Source organism: Rattus norvegicus, chromosome 10 (assembly GCF_036323735.1).
Source record: "Rattus norvegicus strain BN/NHsdMcwi chromosome 10, GRCr8, whole genome shotgun sequence".
In the NCBI taxonomy this organism is placed as follows: domain Eukaryota; kingdom Metazoa; phylum Chordata; class Mammalia; order Rodentia; family Muridae; genus Rattus; species Rattus norvegicus.
Window position 1 is genome coordinate 65,464,427 of NC_086028.1, and position 21,077 is coordinate 65,485,503.

The 21,077-nt window shown below is 38.6% G+C and overlaps 1 protein-coding gene across 2 annotated transcripts in view; it reads left to right on the top strand.

The window, feature by feature from the left end:
- Positions 1-521: 521 nt before the first annotated feature.
- Suz12 (SUZ12 polycomb repressive complex 2 subunit) overlaps positions 522-21,077 on the top strand; it is a 45,899-nt gene continuing 25,343 nt past the window's right edge. The window contains exons 1-5 of one of the 2 annotated variants that reach the window (NM_001427659.1): positions 543-1,041; positions 3,032-3,078; positions 3,159-3,223; positions 8,326-8,394; positions 19,807-19,856. In NM_001427659.1, the coding sequence (NP_001414588.1) occupies positions 771-1,041; positions 3,032-3,078; positions 3,159-3,223; positions 8,326-8,394; positions 19,807-19,856 (502 nt within the window). In that variant the 5' untranslated portion in view covers positions 543-770. Of the gene's footprint in view, positions 1,042-3,031; positions 3,079-3,158; positions 3,224-8,325; positions 8,395-19,806; positions 19,857-21,077 lie in introns of both variants that reach the window. The other variant, XM_039087645.2, reaches the window with a different exon arrangement.

The window sequence follows — 21,077 nt, forward strand, 5'->3', positions numbered from 1 at the left end:
CGCTAGGGGATTTCGGCCGTGGGTGGCTTGGGGCACGTGGCGACCAGGAGACCCGATCTCCTCCTGCCTCCGTGGAGATGAGACTGTGAGCACACATCAAACCCCGGGCAGGTCACTTCCTGAGAGCACACGGTCTCGGGATCCACGGAGGATCTCAGTTCCTTTCAATGGCCCTTAGCCCTCAGTTTCTCAGACACCCGCCTCTCTTCAGGGGTCCTCTACCCCCCTGGGGGCGGTGACTGACGAAGCTCTCAAGGCGAGAAACGGCTCTCTAATCCGCTTACTGGTCCCCCTCTGCCCACAATGCACCGGGACCAGCAGGAAGGCCGCTCCGACCCCTAATTTTCCCGCGAATTCAGTTCAAAGAGGCGCCCGGGCACGCGATCGGCAGCGCGCACGGGCCAACCAAGCCGCGCCTCCGCGAGAAGCGCCTCCGCGTGACTGACGGGGGAATCTGAGGACCAACGGGCTGGGCAGCCCGGCGGCGCGCGCTCCCGCTGGCCAATCAGGGCGCCGGGCGGGGAAGTGGGCGGAGCGAGGGCAGGGTAGGGTGAGCGGCCTCCGAAGCGGAGCGGGGCTCGGAGGAGACACTTTTTTTTCCTCCCTCCTTCCCTCCTCTCCTCCTCCCTTCCCTTCCCCTCTCCTCCCCTCTCTCCTCCTTCCCCCCTCGGTCCGCCGGAGCCTGCTGGGGCGAGCGGTTGGTGTAGCAGGCGCTCACTCTCCGGGGCCGCCCGGCGGGTAGCTGGCGGGGGGAGGAGGCAGGAACCGCGATGGCGCCTCAGAAGCACGGCGGTGGGGGAGGGGGCGGTTCGGGGCCCAGCGCGGGGTCCGGGGGAGGCGGCTTCGGGGGTTCGGCGGCGGCGGTGGCGGCGGCGGTGGCTTCGGGCGGTAAATCCGGCGGCGGGGGCTGTGGAGGCGGCGGCGGTTACTCGGCCTCCTCCTCTTCGGCGGCGGCGGCTGGGGCCGCGGTATTACCGGTGAAGAAGCCGAAAATGGAGCACGTCCAGGCTGACCACGAGCTTTTCCTCCAGGCCTTTGAGAGTGAGTGCGAAAGGCTTCGAGGACTGGAGTGCCCCTCTCTAAGCGTTCGGGGCACGGGGCACTCCGCCGGGATCTCGGAGAGTCCACTTGGTTTGGGAGTGGAGGGAGGGCTCGAGGAGGAACGTCCCGACTTCTGGGGTTCCGAGCCGGTCCCTGATGCCTGGAAGGTTCGCCCGGGGCCCCTAGGTTTAGAGCTGCCTTGTAGGTGAGGACGTGACGGTTGAACTGAGCGCAGACAGATCCTGAGACTAGTTCATATTTTCTTTCATGCCTTCCCTACTCTACAAGTCCTGGGGTTGTAGTTGTAGGTTTCGGGGAACAAGATGCATCCTGTGCGGAGATGAGTGTGCTAAAGCCGAGGAAATTGTCATTGGTCGGAAATGCCTTCGCATGTACTTGGATGCGTTAACATGCACCATTTGAAACCTTTAAGCCTTTCAAACCTGTCCGCCCATTTTATGGATACGTAGACTGAGAGAGACAGAATGGGCAAGCGTCCTCACCGTGAACAACCTTGAGTTGTCTTAATTCCAGAACACTTTTTTTTTTTTAAATCTCAGTTTTCCGTTTTAAGAGAGAACGTGGAGGGCGAAACTGACTTATTTGGAAAGGGGAGCATACAGTGTCTGGAAACAATAGAATTTATAAACATTATGACTATAAATAAAATTACGTAGTGGATATTACATCCTGATTGTTTTGCTTCATTTTTGTGTAGATAGTGGAATTTCGCAGTCTTCTAGCTGAATATTTTAAGGCAACTTGAATAAACTCAGCTTTACCGTTGGATGTATTTACTATATTACCGTGGCATATGTTAAGGGCTTCCTTGGTATCAACTGTGCTTGGAAAGACGTTTTATATTGTTTTAAAACTCCTCCTTCATTTACATTGGTGCTTCATTAAATTCTAATTGGAGTTTAATATAAATCATTTCGATTTTTGAACATTGAAACAAATATTGAACCTGCTTCAGAGATCGATATTCTTTGGCTTAATATACTTTTACAAAAATCCGAAAAGCTTTTAAATATAAGCAGAACTGAAGGACAGTAATAAGAATAAATACACTTGTTTGTACTTCTTCTAAAACATCTCATCTCCTTTTACTTTAATTTGAAACTAAAACTAAATTGAAGATAAGGTGGAAATTTAAAACTTTGTAAATGTTAGGAGAAAAGCAATCCTCTAGGAGTTAACCACCAGCTTTCAGGTGAGCCCACCTGCAAGAAGTCAGTTGCCATTAAGAGTGAGATCTTTTGTTTTCCTAGTACTGAATTCGGTTTTTGGACGTTAAGTTCTTAATTAATCTAGATATTCATAGTTAGATTAGTACTCCTTAAAGAAATGTGATTCTGGTAGTTAGCTAATATTACTGGAATGGTGGGGTGGTAAAGATATATTTCAACTTTAACTTAAGTCCTTTATAATAATTTAAATGGTAAGAAAAAATTGTTTTGGAGAAAAATTGTTTTGAAAGCTCTTAAATTAAGAGTTTAAGATATAGAGGATTTTTACAATACTGATTTTGATCGTATCTGTATTAGAATGTGTGAAGAGTTTAATTTTGGCTAGTTACTACAAGTTTTTTTAATAGTCAGCTAACGTGAAATTTTCATCTTTCTTGGCATTAATATGCTTTTGTGGACTAGAGTTACTTCAGGGTACTTTTATTGCTCTTTGCTTTTGCTCACTAATGGCAGCTACCTTACAAAAGGTTAGTGACATTGTAGAGATCCTTAGGTTTTACCTCTAGGGAGAGAGGGTGTGGGGAAGAAGAGGATTTTGTGAGTATATGTCTTATACTGAGTGACCTTTTGTGCTTACTAATTTTCTAGATGTAAATTATGTAATTCACTATTTCCATAATGGGAGATCGTCTTATACTGGTTAGGGTGTGGGTTGTCATGGGCTGGGTTGATAATTTACTGACAAGTTCATTAAAATGTACATTTAGATAATGTTTGGATTTTTTTTTTCTGTTATCTAGAACCAACACAGATATATAGATTTCTTCGAACTCGAAATCTTATAGCAGTAAGTAGTCAATGAAATTACCAATATTATTTCATTCTTATAATTTCATCTGTAATTTTAATATTTTTAATTTTTTATAGCCAATATTTTTGCACAGAACTCTTACTTACATGTCTCATCGAAACTCCAGAACAAACATCAAAAGGTACGTTTTATGACTCTTTCAAGCTGATCAAACTATTAGAAAGTTTTGTGTTAGAGCTGGGGAGAGCAGCTCAGGAAAATGCACTATAAAGCCTTTTTTGTCTTAAAGTTCCGGTCACATATTAGGAAAATTGAAAGATCAACTCATTGAAAATTTTAAAAGTATCTTTTCTGTAATTTTAGTTTGTCACTAGTTCCTATTACAGTATTTAGTGAAGTGATTTTACTTTTTTTTTACCCTGTGTTATTAGTTATTTTCAAGTTTGGTTGCTTTTCTAGGACTTAAATGATTTCTAAAAGGTTCAGGGTGTGTATCTTTGATACTTTTGAAGTTAATAAATAGAAGGATCTCTAAAAGTAAGACGTTTTGTGCTCGCTTCGGCAACACATATACTAAAAGTAAGACGTTTTGATCATCTGGTCTTAAAGCAGGATCTGGAGGGGTTATACTGAAGTTTTTTACCACATAAACTTCTCCTGTGTGATGTTTAGTACTTACATAAGCAAAGGTAAAATGGATATATGTGCAAGATTTACTTTCTTGAGCATACCAAAGCGAAGAGCTTTAGATTGAAAGGAGAGACCTTCTGTTAAACTTTTGGTCTCAATATAATCTTACTGCTTGTCTGTTGTGTTAAAGTCTTCTCCTTAGGTAGACCTAGCAGGCTTGGTAACTCACTGTATAACCTAGACTGGCCTGAAACTGACTGTTTCTGCCTCAGCACACCCTCCGGACCCCAGCTACTGGGATTATAGGTGTGAGCCACCATGTCTAGTAGTCTTGACTTAATACAATCATTAAGCTGTTCCAATACATTTTGAAACTAAACTGCTTAGGAGAATCTTGGTTACTAGGTAGGCATCACATTTCTAGAGCAAGTTACAGTTTTATAAGGGCATCATAGTTTATTATGAAGACTTGAAATGTAAGACTGTCTTCTGGCAATTAAGGGACCTATGAGTAAGAGAAAATAATTTCATTTAATAGATAAAAGTTGCTAAGCACCCAAATAACTAGGAAGAAGATAAGAAAACAGAATTATAAGATAACAAATTAGAAAACAGAATTAGATTGTCTACTTTATGCCTGTCTACTGCATTATTTGATCTGTGCTAAGGTTCACCATACTGTTCCTGTTAAAGGAGTAGTAAACATTTTAGTGTCTTGTGGCTAGAAGACAAAATCAAGACTGTTACCAAAGTACTTGAGAAAAATGTCTATAAATGTTTTATTAATGAAACTCAACACAAAGGATAGTGTTTTAGAGAAAAGTGTAGAATCCTTTTTGTTTTGGGGGGTGGAGGAGAGTAGAGTAGCTTACTGAATAGGGATTCACAGTTTCTATCTTTAGATTGACCTCACCTTTCTCTTCAAAGACCACTCTTGGCTCGTGGGTTATACACAAAAGTAAGCCAGATTTGACTTGTGGTCTGTAGCTTGTTTACACATGATTCATTCTGTCGAACTTTGAATTCAAACTTTTTTAATGTAGTTACTCTAGGCTATGACCTGATTTTTTTATTTTAAAAATAATAAACTTTTTAAAAGTTAAATTTGGATTAATCGTGAATAGATTAAAAGCACATTTTAAAATTTATTATTTTCATAACATGTTTGCTTATTAGACTATTTGTCTTGTTGTTAGATATATACCAATAGAGACAATAGAGAAAAAGTTTGAGCCAGGCATGGTAGCAGGTACCTTTAATTTAGCACTTGGACTAGCATTGGCAGGTGGATCTCCTGAGTTCAAGGATACTCTGGTCTACATGGTGAGTTCCAGGACAGCCAAGGCTGTATAAATGAGACTGTCAAGAAGAATGCAAACTTTGCGTAATAGAAACTGGTTTTCTGATTAATGCCCTTTGGATTCTTAAAACTGTCTTTGGATCATGGAACAAATTTCCTAGGAACATTTTAATCTTATTTAGATTATTTCCTTACAAAAATACATATGGAATATTTAATTCTCTTGTTATATCTAACTTCAAGACTTAGGACTAAGACCTTTAGATGAGTGGTCTTTGCAGTTAGTGACATAAAAGGTATATGTTCCACAGTGATGTTTTTTCATGATTTTTTGGAACTCAGTTCTTACTATAATGTATATATTTATATTTATGTATACTATGTACTATTAGTATAACAGTATTTTGTGGGGAAGGGCACTGTTGGGAATTGAATTCAGGGTTTTAGGTATGCTAGATACTTAGTCATACCATTTAGCTATATCCTTAGTCAGCCCTCATGTTACTCTGAAGTCATACCATTGGTTATAATACTGATTCTGGTGTATTTGTTAAACTCTTACTTTAGTTTTCATAGACCCAATAGTCTTCATATTCAAATACTGTAGGCTTACTCTACTATAATACAGTAGGATTAAAGATGAGAACACTTTTGTTTAGTGGTTGTTTTTTTTTTTAATATGTATTTATTCATTGAGAAAGGATTTCACAGTGACTCCCAAGCTAGGCTGGAAGTTGCAATTCTCCTGCTTCGGATTCCTGGGTACTCTGATTACAGGCATCCAGCTACACACCTGACTCAAGGAAGAGCTTTTTGGGGTTGGGGATTTAGCTCAGTGGTAGAGCGCTTGCCTAGCAACCGTAAGGTCCTGGGTTCGGTCCCCAGCTCCGAAAAAAAGAAAAAGAAAAAAAAAAAAAAGAAAAAGAAAGAGCTTTTTATTGAATCTTACTTTATTAGATATCTTTTTAAGTTATTTTAAACCCATCCAGTCCCTCTTCCCTCAAACTTCCTGTAAGTTTAATCATTTTACTTTTTGGTGACCATATGATTATTTCATTTGTTAATTATAGCGGTGGTATGGTGATCTTCTAAAGGGCTTGTTGTGGGAGAGGTGCTATTGTTCTGTAGTTTTCTCTACAGAAGGCTGAATTGCCCTTATGATCTTACCTATTTTACATGGTTGCTGCTGTTCAGTTCTAGTGTCTCCAAAATGTTCAATACCAGTTTCTCCTAAATGAAACTCAACATTGGAAAAAATGCTTCTGATTTTGAGTTTGACCTTTCTTCCTACATGCAGAATTAAATTTTTTTCTTAGTTATCAAAAAATTGCCTCTTTTTTTTTTTTTTTTTGGTTCTTTTTTTCGGAGCTGGGAACCGAACCCAGGGCCTTGCGCTTCCTAGGCAAGTGCTCTACCACTGAGCTAAATCCCCAACCCCACAGTCAGTGCTCTTAATGGCTGGGCCATCTCTCCAGCCCTGCAACTCTGTTACTATTCTTTAAGTATTTTAAGTTAAGTGGTTAAAGTTAAGTACTAAAGTAATTTTTAAAAATTCTTCAATATTTATACTGAACAGTTCTTAATAATGATCCTAAGAGTCCTTCAGTTTTTATTCTCTTACTTGTAGATTGAAACTGGAACCCTTTTTTCTAAACTACTTACTACGCTCTGTGATAAAACTTTAAAATTGATATTTTTTTGTTCTAGAGACAGTTTTTTTTAATTCCCCTAAAATATAGACAGTTGTATTCTTTCAATATTTTACTGTCATTCTTAGCCCTTCCCTATGTCTGTTATAGCAGTTGAGTATTTGGCCCGATACAGCAGCACACATTTGTATGTGAGTACACTGTCGCTGTCCTTAGACTCACCAGAAGAGAGCATTACAGACAGTTGTGAGCCACCATGTGGGTGCTGAGAATTGAACTCAGGACCTCTGGAAGAGCAATCAGTGGTTTTAACCACTGAGCCATCACTCCAGCCCCCAGCAGCACACATTTGTAATACGAAGTCTGGAAGGGCACAGAAAGGAGGCTATTGAATTTTAGGCTGCTTGTCAAGAGCCTGGTTGTTTTTGTTTGTTTGTTTTATTTTGTTTTTTAAGTCTGTTTTTGAAGAATAAGTCTTCTGTACATTTTGTTATCCACACATAAGTATTATCAAATTGTAACAGTGTGGAATGCATTGAACTTTTCAAGTCCTAAGTTTGAAAATAATATCTCTGTAAAAAGAGAAACATTTGTTTCTAATTAACAAATTATATGAAACAATACTTTTATTTCTAGAATGTAGCTCACTTTGAGGAGTAAGTTGAGACATATTTTATAATCCACTCAACTTTCATTACCTTGGAGAGAGGAGAGGGGGGGGAGGGGGGGGAGAGAAGCTTCCTTATATTTGAGGCCAGCCTGAGATGTAGGCTAGCTAAAGCTATATAACAAGAGACTCAATCAAAAAATCAAAGTGTCGGGGTTGGGGATTTAGCTCAGTGGTAGAGCGCTTGCCTAGGAAGCGCAAGGCCCTGGGTTCGGGCCCCAGCTCCGAAAAAAAGAAACAAAAAAAAAAAAAAATCAAAGTGTCAGGTTAAAGTATATAATTTTAGGATCGAATGGTGTGTACTCTAACTTTTTTTTTTTTATATTTTTGAGGGACTTGTTTGTTTTAACCTTTTTGGTGTGGAATATTGTTTTAACTGAAAATCTGGCAGTAACTTTTGAGGATATTTTATGACCAGCAGGGCATGGTGGTACATGCCTTTAATCCCAGCACTGGGAGGCAGGAATAGGGAGATCTCTGAGTTCAAGATCAACCTGGTATACAGAGTGAGTTCCAGGTCAGCCAGGGCTACACAGAAACCCCTGTCTCAAAAAGCCAAAAAAAAAAAAAAAAAAAAAAAAAAAGGATGTTTTAAAAATATACATACTTTGCATTTGTTTGGCTCAACCTGATAGGTACTTAAATACCTACTAAGTCTTATGGCAAAACTATTTGCTTAACAAAAAGTAAGCATTGCCCTTCAGGAAATTATAGTCTAGTAGTAGAAATAAAACAGTTAGGTTTTATATGTAGGAGACTTTAAAAATCAGTAAAATGAAATGCCATGAGTAAGGAGAATTATTCATGACTGAGATAATTAGAGGAGTTTCATGAAAAAATAAGATTAGCAGTTGAGCTTGAAGGCATGTCTACTTGCATTATATAACACATTGTCTCAGTAGTGTGTGCAGTGTTCTGACTAGTCATCTAATTTACTTTAAAATAATCAAAATCAAATCTCTGCTTTGTTTACTGCAGTATAATTTTGTGTTTTTCCTAGTTGAGAAGTGATTATTGTGTTTATCTGTTTCTTCCAGGAAAACATTTAAAGTTGATGATATGTTATCAAAAGTAGAGAAAATGAAAGGAGAGCAAGAATCTCATAGGTAAGAATGTCAGTTTACACTAAGTGATATACTTGAGCAAAGAGTGACAATTAGGGTGGCCGTTTCTCTAGTGATCACAAGGTTGGTGGAAGTTTTTTAAAACGTCTTAGACTCAGTTGCTCCAGGTATACATATGAGTCAGGAATTAATTTCTGTAGCATCTCTGGCAGAGATTCTTCAAGACTGCTGACCACCTCTAATATTGGGAACTGTTTTATATAGGACATATGTCATTGTTGCTTATGTCTTATCAATTTCTGGTATTTTTAAATCAAATTCTTTAACATAGGCACTTGGTCTTAATCTTACTACCTCATCTTGTGGAGAAGTGGCAACTGGAGTTCATACTCTGTGCTAGGTGTTTCACAGTATTGTATTTCCTATAAGTCAGTGGTTCTCAGCCTTCCTGATGCTGCAACCCTTAAATACAGTTCCTCACGTTGAGGTGACCCCCCCAACCATAAAATTATTTTTGTTGCTATTTCATAACTAATTTTAGTGCTGTTCTGAGTCAAAATGTAAATATCTGTTTTCCCATGGTCTTAGGTGATCACTGTAAAAGGGTCACTTGACTTTCAAAGGGATTGCAACCCATGCAAGTAGTTGAGAACTACTGCTCTAAATAATTATCTTTAAATAAGAGAGAGGGATCTCATTTTTGCTTTTCCTTATTTATCTCTTAATACGTAAAATGTTCATACTTTTAGCTGGGCATGGTGGCACATGGATTCTGAGTTCAAGGCCGGCTTGGTCTACAAAGTGATGTTCAGGACAACCATGGCTGTTACATAAGGAAACCCTGTCTCTAAAAACCAAAAAAGAAAGACAAACAAAAAAATTCAATAATGTTCCATTTAAATATTTCCAGGAATTAGGGTGCCATTTATTTGTTTATTGACTACAGAATTAGAAACTAGAAATTTTGGGTAACTTTCTATCTACCTATCCCTCAACTTCTGTATTGGAGATTGAATACAGATTTCTGTGAATGTTAGGCAAGTGCTCTAGCAGTGATGTGAGATAGATAGATCTATATAAATTCCCTTCCAAAAAAACCTTTTAAATAGAAAAATTGTGGCAGTGTATTTGTCTGTGGAAAAAGGGTTTTGCAAATTTTATATATATAGTCTGTCCTCACACTTATGACTCCTGAATTAACCTTCCAAGTATAGGAAAGGCATATGCTGTGCAATATCTTTCCAGTTAAAACAAATTAGTGTTTCTAGTGTTGTGATAAAACACCAGGACAAAAGTATATTGGGAAAGAAAGGGTGTATTTTAGCTTCGTTCTTCATCACAGTCCATCACTGAAGAAAGTCAGAACAGAAGTCTAGAAGGGAAGGAACCTGAAGGCAGAAACTGAAGTAGAAGCCATGGGGGGAGTGCTTCTTACTGAATCGCTCCCAAGATTTGCGCAACCTCCCTTCTTAAGGACCCCAGCCCAGGGGATGGTACCATCTACAGTGAGCTGGGTCGTCTCATGTCCATCATCAATCATTTACATGCCTTACAGGCAAATCTGGGCTAGGAATTTCTGGACTGAAGTTCTCTTTTATTTTTTTGGTTTTTGAGGTGTCTCTGTATACCCCTGTCTGTCTAGACCTTACTCTGCAAACCAGGCTAGCTTTGAATTCCAAGGGCCTCCTGAATAGAGTAAAGCTATGCATCACAATTCCCACCAAGGTTTCCTCTGCTAAAACAACTAGGTCCAGTTGGCATAAAACTAGCAAACACAGATAATACACTTAATTTGTTTTCTTATTTAGTGTTTTGTTTGTTTGAGACAGAATTTCTGTGTTCTAGAACTTGCTTTGTAGACTAGGCTGACCTCAAACTCAGATCTGCCTGCTTCTACCTATTGAGTGATAGGATTAAAGGCATGTACCTGGGGCTGGGGATTTAGCTCAGTGGTAGAGCGCTTACCTAGGAAGCGCAAGGCCCTGGGTTCGGTCCCCAGCTCTGAAAAAAAGAACCAAAAAAAAAAAAAAAGGCATGTACCTTTAATATTATGCCCTTGATAATTTGCCTTCTAGTCCTTAAAGAGTTTAGGAATAATAAGCCAATAAGAGGAAAACATGATTCCTTGATTCTTTTCTAATTGACACCAATTCTATAGTGTCTTAACTGTAGCTGTGTGGCTCTTTTATTTTTTGAGATGGTCCCACTCTATATAACACCAAGTGGCCTAGAATACACCATGTAAATCAGGTTGGCCTTGAAGTCACATAGGCTTGCTTGCTTCTGCTTCCTGAGAACTGGGATTAAAGACATGAGCCCCCATGCCTGCCTGGGATGTCCTTAGATCAACTCCTAAGTATCCATAGTCATGTGTACACTTTTCACCACATACACTCAAAATTATGAGCATTGGCTGGCTGATGAGCTTCAAGGGATTGCCTTGACCCTAGTACTATTGTATTCCTGGCTTTGTGTGAGGATGCTGCAGTTCTAGACCCAAGTTTTCATGTCTACATGTTAGTCAAGCCATCTCCCCAGCTCCTTGACCACAATTTTAAAAGGCAAATTTTGGGTGTGGTTTTTTTTTTTTCCTGAGACAGTTTCTCTGCATAACAGCCCTAGTTATCCTAAACTCACTGCGTAGACCAAGCTGACCTGGAACTCAGAGATCACCTCCCTCTACAGTAAATAGGTCTTTTAACCTCTAAGATTTGTACAGTACTGTCTCAGTGTTATTTCCTCAGCTAATTCGAGACCGTTTTTTAAGTTCCTCCACTCTGTAAACTCCCTAGTACTGTTATTTCAGTGCATTTCTCATCTGTGGATTACCTATAGCCCCATTGATATGTTAATGTATCATAGGTTATGGAGAGTAACTTAGATATCAGAATGTAATGAGGTATTATAAAAGTATATGGTCTGTTGTCAAGTTTGTTTTTTAGAATAATTGGAGTCTCTGTTCACTGATATTAAAGTCTTCAATCATATATAAGAGCATTTCTTTTCCATTTTTTTAAAGATTCATTTATTATATATGAGTACACTGTAGCTGTCTTGAGACACACCTGAAGAGGGCATCAGATTCCATTACAGATGATTGTTAGCCACTATGTGGTTGCTGGGATTTGAACTCAGGACCTCTGGAAGAGCAGTCAGTGCTCTTAACTACAGAACCGTCTCTCCAGCCCCTCCATTTATCTCTGCATTCACAAACCTCACTGACTTTGATAGAGCTGTCCGTTCAGGATTGTAAGTGTCCTCTGCAGGAATTCAGGTTCTTCAGCACATACTTTGCAGAGTTAGACCCTCATCTGTTTCCATGCACAGTGTATTTCATTCCCCAGATCTGAAGGTGATTTTTTAGACTCACAGGAATATCACAGTACTACAAACCAAAATCTACTGCTATAAATGCCTAAATTCTTTGAAATTTATAGCAAATATAAAAGAAACAAAATATTAACATTTATGCAAAATAAGTTAAGTCCATGGTTTTTAATACTTTAGATCTACAGTTGTTTTACACATTATAGAAACTTGTTGGAAGAAATTATGGACAGAAAAAAGAATTGTGAGTCTCGTCATGGTTTTTACTTTCCTTTTTGATTTTTTTTTTTTTTTCCAAGATGGTTTCTATGTGTAGTTAGTCCTGACTTCTGGGATTTGCTTTATAGATCAGGCTGCTTCAAACTTAACCTGCCTCTGTCTCCTGAATGTTGGGTGCCATCATGCCCTGCAGCTTTTGCATTTCTAAGATGTTAGTTTGTCACAATAGGAGAGTTATTTTGATATTAAAGTCCAATGATAAAACTTACAGTTTATATACATTATCATTTGTGAAAGTAGCATACTTCAAAGCAGCTAGTAAAGTTTAGAAACTCAGCAGGTCACACCTGTTTCCCAGGCCTTTTTGTTTTTCCTTCCTCTCTCAGTGTGGTGTAGACACCTAAAACATCTCTCTCTTTTATGGTGTAATTGGATACCTAAAACACCCCCCCCCTTCCCTCCCTCCTTCCCTGTTCTCTACTTTGTAGAAAGCTTAAAATACTTTGTTTCCTCAGACTCTTGGTTTTGGTGTTCAAGTTTGATTTTGTAGGTTTTGACCATGCATAATGGCTTTAAGTACATTCTCGTGCTATGCTGTAGTTGTTTAATCTAGTAGTAGGATCCTAGGGGGTTCTTTTCTTTCTTTCTTTTTCTTTTTCTTTTTTTTTTTTGGTAACAATTCTGTTGACTTTAGGATTCTTTAACTAAAACTTTTTACTATAGTCGTGGAGGGAAATAGGGGTGTTGGGGATTTTTTAGGTTTTTTTTTTTGTTTGTATTTTTTTTTGTTTTTCAAGACAGGGTTTCTCTGTGTAGTATTGGCTATCTTAGAATTTGCTCTGTAGACCAGGCTGGCCTGACTCAGAGATCCTGCTTCTGCCTCCCAAGTGCTGGGATTTTAGGCATGCACCACTATTGCCTGGCAGAACTCTTTACTTATAAATGTTTCTCCATAGATGAGCGCATCATGCAAAAAATTTGAAAATCTGAGTTTGTTTCAAAAGTATCTTTTAGGAGCAGATGAGAAGTAAAATGCCTTCTGTCTTCCTATTATCATTTTGCATTCTTGGTTTAATATTAGTAACTGGAGAAATCCCACGAAAAGTTAACCTGAATTAGATTTTCTTGGTTTATTGTAAGCTATGTTACCCAGGTAAGCCTTCAGTTTCCTGTTCTCCTGCCTGCCTTAGCTTCTCAGATGCCAGGATTATATGCATATTCTGCCATGCCTTGCTAAAGTGGAACTTTTTTTTATTTTCTTTTTTTCGGAGCTGGGGACCGAACCCAGGGCCTTGCGCTTGCTAGGCAAGCGCTCTACCACTGAGCTAAATCCCCAACCCCAAGTGGAACTTCTATTAGTTGGTTTTGTAGTCATTTTGTTAGGAATTGAACTCAGGGCCTTGTGCTTACTAAGCAAGTTCTCTTAACTTTTTAGAGACAATACTAGTCCCAAAGGGCCTTTTATCATTGTTTCTGTTAAAACCTAAACTTTAGAATCACCTGTCTTCCTTTTGTAAGCAGTTCTTTTGGTAAGCATCTTTTTCTATAATAGCAAAGTCTGAGTCAGGCAGTAGTGGTACATGCCCTTAATCCCAGTACTCAGAACGCAGAGGCAGGTAGCTGTCTGAGTTCTGGGACAGCAAGGTCTGTGACACAGGGAAACGCTGTCTCCAAAAACCAAAATAAAACATAGTGTATCTACATATGGAGCCAGAGAAGTGTGTCATGTATGCAGCACTGTATTTAAGTCTTAAGAATATAATGGGAGTAAAATGTCTGCTTTTATGGAGGGACAGACATGGTCATCTAATAAATAGTGGTCAGGAAAGTACAGGGAAACCATGAGTATACAAGAGAAGCAGTCCTTGTCTGAATTATCAAGTATGGGAATGTAATGACTGTCTGGCAAATGACATGGCCAAATCTTGCCTGGAGAAATAAGCTGAAATATGAAACAAGTAGAGGAATAAAATGGTGGTTCTGGAAAAGGGAACATGATGTAAACAGTTTTTGAGATCAAGCAGGAGTGTCCTGAGAAGCCTCGAAAAGATGTCTATGATCTAATAATACAGGGTCTCCTTTGAATCTGTATAAAGATGAGGTCTTGTCAGGAGAAGTGGTAAACGCCTTTACCTCCAGCACAAGGGAAGCAGAAGCAGGTGGATCTCCGAGTTCAAGGCCAGCCTGGTCTACAGTGAGTTTCAGGATAGTTATACTGTGAGATCTTTTCTTGTGATACTCAGTCTTTTAGTCAATAGATATTTGCTGTAGTCTTTATCTTGACAATGCTACTAAGTTCTTTGTATATACATATCTTTGTAGTTCTGGGGATGGAACCTGGAGCCTTGTACTTGTTAGACAGTTGCTCTGTCATTGAACTACAAAACTAATGAAATTATTTTAAACAGTACTTTGGCAATAATAGCTTTTCGCTGCCCTTCTATTTTGTAGATAATGTTCAAGCTTCTTCAGTTGATTGGGTATATTTCTTCAATGTCTGTCCTTTTTAAGCACTCCAGTCATGATTATAAGGTTTCGTTACTGTCTTTTTTCTTGTAGTGCAGGCTGACTTGTACTCTATATGTAGCTGAGGTTGACGTTAAACTGGTCCCCGTTTTTCTACTTTCTAAGTACATGCCACTGAGCTCCACATAAGCACTCTACGTTTTGAAAGATTTCTTTTTTTAAAAGATTTATTTATTTTTATGTATTTCCATTACAGATGGTTGTGAGCCACCATGTGATTGCTGGGAACTGAACTCATACCTCTGGAAGAGCAGTCAGTGCCCAAAAGATTTATTTCTGTGTAATAGACAATACACTATCTCCCATTCAAAGTCTTCCTACCTATAAACCTAAATGCTACATTTTGAGATCTTGTGTTCTAGAATAATGGATTAGATAGTGTAGCTAGAAGTTTTTTAACTTTATGTGGTAAAATGTATAAGGGAAGTTAAGCCAGTAATGTGGCTCAACTGCTAAAGGCACTTGCCACCAAATCTAATGACTGTAGCTTGTACCCTACAACCAACTTCTTGGTTGAACAGATTCCCAAAAGTTGTATGTGCCACACAAGATAAGTGAATGTTTGAAAGAGAAGTGGCTACTCTTGCACAGTGTAGATGCTAGAGTATCATATTAACTTTCCTATTTTGGGGTCGTACAGTTATTCGGGGTTTTTGTTGTTATTGTTGTTGTTGCTGTTGTTGTTTTGGGGTTTTGTTTCCAGTTATTTAGAGATGAGGTTTCTCTGTGCCCTGGCTGCCCTGGAATTTACTTTGTAGACCTTGCTGGCCTCAAATTCAAAAGAGATCCACCTGCCTCTACCTCCCAAGTGTTAGAATTAAAGGCATGCACTAATACTCCTAGCCCAGTTAATGATATATATATATATATATATATATATATATATATATATATATGTATATATATACACACACACATACACATACATACATATACACACACACACATATATATATACATATATATATGTATATATATATATATATATATATATATATATATATATATGCTTAATGCAGTGATCACAGGTTCTTCAGCCAAAAATCTTGGGTCTTTTGTGGGATAGAGTATTTAGATTTGAGGTTTGTATGTGAATCTTGTTTCAGAATGTTAGTCCCTTAAGGATTTGCTTATTCTTTTTCTGTAGATTGCTTCAGAGCTGTCAGGTATTTAATCTTAGAATCAACTACCCTGCCTGGCCTAGAACTAGCTATGTAAATCCTGGTTATCCTAACAATTTAGCCTGAAATCAAATATGCCTGACTAACCTTCCATGTTGTTTTTTTTTTTTTTCCCCCTAATCTGACCTAGTTGTAAAAAGAGGACACAGCAGATAAAAGAGGAGAGGAGAGGGAAAGGGAACATTGTCATTCTTTTCTTAGAAGAAGTCTATTAGGCTTGTTGTAGTATACACCTGTAGTCACAGTGTAGGGAAGAAGGCAGGAAGATTGATGGCTGCATAGTGAGCTTAACAGACAGCCTGGTATACACAAGATACTTTATTTACTTATTGGGTGTGTACACAAGTAGTACATGTGTGTCACTGCACAACTGGAGGTCAGAGGAACATACTATCATTTTTTACTACCTTGTGGGCCCCAGGGATCAAATTCTCAGGTTACCAAAGCTTGATGACAAGTACCCTTACCTAATTAGCCATCATGCCAACCCTTAAATTTCTTTGTGATTGTTTTTTAAATTTAAAAATATTTTTGTTATTGTATCTTTGTGCTGTATGTGTCATGGTGTGTGTATTACGAGGACAGCTTTGTGGTGTTGGATCTCTTCTTTCACCTTTCCACCCAGGGATGGAACTTAGGATGTGCTAGGATTAAAGGCATGCATCACCAGCCTGGCCTCTTTTTATTATTTTTAAGGTATAATTTACATGTGGTCATTCACTCTTGAATATGTAGCTCTGCATTTTGTCAAACCCAGATGTGACATGATAAAGAAACATTTAGAATATTCTTGCCACTGATACTGTCAACCTTTCCTTACTCCATGTTTTTGGATTTTTTTTTTCCTTTTCTTTTTTTTGGAGCTGGGGACTGAACCCAGGGCCTTGCGCTTGCTAGGCAAGCGCTCTACCACTGAGCTAAATCCCCAACCCCAGATTTGTTTATTTTAATTTCTCATTTTCCCCTTCCCCCAGCTCCTTCAAGGACCTCTCATATATCCACTTGATTTCATATTTTTTCTCTGTCTTCTAAAGCAGAAATCTAGCTATGTGCAGTGGTGTGTGGATTTAATCCCAAAATTCTTTTTTTTTTTTTTAAGATTTATTCATTTATTATATATAAGTACACTGTAGCTATCCTCAGACACACCAGAAGAGAGAATCGGATCTCCCTACAGATGGTTGTGAGCCACCATGTGGTTGCTGGGAATTGAGCTCATGACCTCTGGAAGAGCAGTCGGGCGCTCCCAACCGCTGAGCCATCTCTCCAGCCCTAATCCCAAAATTCTTAGAGGGACAGTTTGATCTGCACAGTGAGTTCTAGGCCAGCCATGGCTACATAATGGGATCCTGTCTCAGGAAACAAAACCATGGAATCTGTTTTGTGTTGGCCAATTATTTCTGACCATGTGGCCTAATAGCAAGTGTGATTTTATATACCCAGTGTCGCTCTTTTAAAGAAAATTCGTTCTTCCTTCTAGGAACTATCCATTGTGGATAACTTCTGTGGATAACTTTTTTGTCAGGAGTAATAGGACTTTGTGCTCAGTGTTTGTGGGCTGGAGAGATGGCTCAGTGGTTAAGAGCACTGACTACTCTTCCAGAGGTCCTGAGTTCAATTCCCAGTGACCACATGATGGCTCACAACCATCTGTAATGGGATCCGATGCCTTCTTCTGGTGTGTCTGACACACTAGCTACAGTTTACTCATATAAATAAAATAAATAAGAAAGTGTTTGCAACACATGAATCATTTTCTGCTTTTGTTATTTAAGATATATCTATGTAGCTTAGGTTGGCCTTGAATTTGTGAACGTCCTCCTCCAGAGTGCAATGATCGATTGCCTTTGCATTGTTCTCTTTTGCCTCTTGTTTAAATTGCTATTTATAATTTATATATTTACTCTTTTTTTGGTGGCTTGTTTGTCTACCCCATTTGCAGAGGAGGAGACTATTGGATTACATGGCACTGAAATTACTGATGGTTCAGAGCCACTTTGTGTGTGCTGGGAATTGAACCCAGGTCATCTGGAAGAGTGGCCAGTGCTCTTAACTGTTGTACTATCTCATCAGAACAGTTTGTTTGGCTGGCTGGCTTGTTGGTTGGTTTTTGGTTTTTTGAGAGTGGGAAATGGGGGTATTCATTCCCAGCACTTAGAAGAAAGAGACAGGTAGATCTCTGGAGTTCTAGTATTGGGTACTAGAAAATAGGGGTACACAAAAACAAAGACAGGGTTTCATGTAGCCAAGTTAGCCTTAAACTTACTATACAGTTGAGGCTAGCTTTAAATTTGCTATGTAGCTGGTGATGGCTTTGAGTCCTCCTGCTGCTTCTTTGAGTGTTGTAATTGCAGGCATATACCATGAAGCCAGTCCCGTTTTATGAATCCCAATCCCACTGTATATCCGTTTTGTTGCTACTTGAGTTATGGTTGTTGCTTTTCCTTCATGTTTTATGCTTTCTAACTCTGCTTCTGTCTTTACTACACTTCCATAGTCTTGTCTTTTTCCATAGTTTTGTTTTTTATTGGTAACACTTTTTTGGTTGGTTGGGTTTTGTAGTTTTCAAGACAGGGATGCTCAGTGTGGCTCTGGCTGTCCTAGAACTCGCTCTGTTAAACTAGGACTCCTCTTGCATTCTTAGCATTGTTCTTGAAATGCCATTTCAGCACTCCTGACCCTGTTGCATTCTAGAAGGCAAGTTTTCATGTCATTTTCTACTAAGAATAAAGATACCTGTTACTGGTGGGGGGGAGGGAAAAAAAGTCCTGGGAAGATTTTCTGTATTAGCTTCCTCTGTTATGTTCTCATTTTCAGTCATTATTTGTGTAACACTTTGTAGCCTGCCTCACTGTCTCTCTGAAACAACCACTTCTATAAAAATACCCAGAGTGTCCTCACCATTTAACAAAACCTTATGTACTGGATTATGACTTTTATGTAGCTGTGAACCAAAATACCCAAAATAAGAAGACATTATTTATGTCTCATGTTTTCTGAAGTCTCAGTCCATGGGATGGAAAACACATAGTGGTAGTAAACCCCCTATTGTGTCAGCTAGAAAATAGAGATGGGACATAGAGGACACATGTCCCAATAATGTCTTCATAATTCTGAATCTGTTCATTAGGTTCCAGTTTTCATTAGCTGCTCTAGAACTGACATCCTAGCCTCATCCACAAATGTGGTTTCCTAACCTTAGGAGGTTTCTAAGTACCATTTATAGCCTTTCTTTTAATGAGCTCTGTTGCTGTTTATTTCAGTTCTATGTAAAAATACCTTGTTCTTGTCTGCTGTCTTTTCTATTTAGTCTTCTGTAATCCCGGATTCTCTGTCACCATAGAAACTGCAACAAATGTTCTCTTTTGCTGTTTAAAAATACTACAAAAGCCTGTTGTTTCTGTTTATATTATCCCATGCTAATCATTTTTCTTCTTTTTTAAAAGAACTTATTTTATATATATGAGTACACTGTAGGTGTCTTCAGACACATCAGAAGAGGGTATCAGATCCCATTACTAATGGTTGTGAGCCACCATGTTGTTGCTGGGATTTGAACTCAGGACCTCTGGAAGAGCAGTCAGTGCTCTTAACCACTGAGTCATCTCTCTAGCCCCATTAGTTTTTCTATATTAGATAATTTTTCAGATTAAAAGTTACTAGTAGTTCATGCTTGGTTTTCTTATTATAGAGCTTCTAACTCATATGTGAAAATGACATGCTAAAATAGTAAATTATTCATCCATAGTAATTTTGTGACTGTGTTTTACTTTTAATTGTAGAATAAAGTAATGGCTCTACATAATCTGATAGGAAGAATGAATTTCCATTGCTTTAATGTGTTTGAAAGGCTGGGAGGTAGAAAACTTGCCTAACGTGTCCCAGCACAGTGGGGAAAATATTAATACTTCTTACATTGACTTACCTTCTTTTGGCAACTTTTTCTTTTGTAACCTGGAATGATAAGACACCTTCCACTTTATATCAAAGATAATAAAGTACTGTGATTATGGGATATTTATGTATTGCAATAGAAATAGGTTTATTTTGATTGCTACACATAAAGAGGAGAAGCATTGGGTTCCTAAGCCACAGTAGTTAAGAGAGAAATTAAACATTTATAAGTTAACCTTTCCTCTCTGAGTATTTTAAGGTCTGTGCTGTATTATAGAATTTTAAAACAACTTTTTGTTTTATTTAGCTTGTCTGCGCATTTACAACTTACATTTACTGGTTTCTTCCACAAAAATGGTAAGTATTTGAATGGAAACGATGTTGATTCTGAGTTCTTTGTGTTCTTTTCAACTTATTTTTATTTGTTGGAGTTTCTTGTTTTTATTTTTTGTTTGTGGTGGATATTAAATCCAGTATCCCTTTCAGACAGAGCAACTGTGTTACTGCTGACCTATATCCATATCCCGCTGATGATGCTTTTCAGTCTTAAGTTAAAAACATAATGCTGAAAAATTCTAAATAGTTACCTCAGAAGGTCAGAGGCCAGTGATCTTGGTCTGACCAAGTTGTGTTGAGTTGGTGCTGTGTCATCAGCATTGCTTTGGTATTGTTTTAAGTTGAACAATAAACAGCTGTAATAACCACTACTACTAACGGGATTTGTCATAATGTCAGTTATACTGACAAAATACATAGTATTTTATATTAGTTTTAATCAAAGCATGATTGGGTACTTGAGTTTTGTTTTTTTGTTGTTGTTGTTTTTTTTTTTTTTTTTTAAATGGATAAGGGCCAGGCATGGTGGTATATACAGATTGGAGGCAGAGGCAGGCAGATCTGTATGAGTTCAAAGCCAGTCTGGTCTATAGTGAGTTCTAGGCCAGCCATGACCTCATAATGAGATCCTGACTCAAAAAGCAAAAACAACCCAAAGGTTGTTTAGTAGGCAGTGTTCTGCCTTGTGTCTGTAGCCCTACAGGGGTTAATAAAGTAATGAGGCAACTGCTTGATACAGAATCCATGGTTTTTATATTACAAACTAAATATCAAATCATATATATTCCTAGCTAATAGTTTTTTAGGCTTTGTCTTACATTGGGTCTTTTTTTCTGAATTTCTGGGTTTTTTTCTCTTAATTCGTAATTGTGTACAATTCTTATTTTTATCAATTTGTTTTCTGCAGTACTCATGTGAACTCATTTGAGCTGTAGTTTAACTTTTTTGGATTCATTAGCTCTGTTTCTAGGGACTTGTTAAAAACATACATATTTTTACTACAATGGTATTTTTGGGGAACCACCTGACAATTTTTCCTTGCCAAATGTGTTGGGACACAGCTTTGTTCCCACATTCAGGAGGCAGAGGCAGGCAGATCTCTTAAGAGTTCCAGGGGGGCTGGGGATTTAGCTCAGTGGTAGAGCGCTTACCTAGGAAGCGCAAGGCCCTGGGTTCGGTCCCTAGCTCCGAAAAAAAGAACCAAAAAAAAAAAAAAAAAAAAAAAAAGAGTTCCAGGGCAGC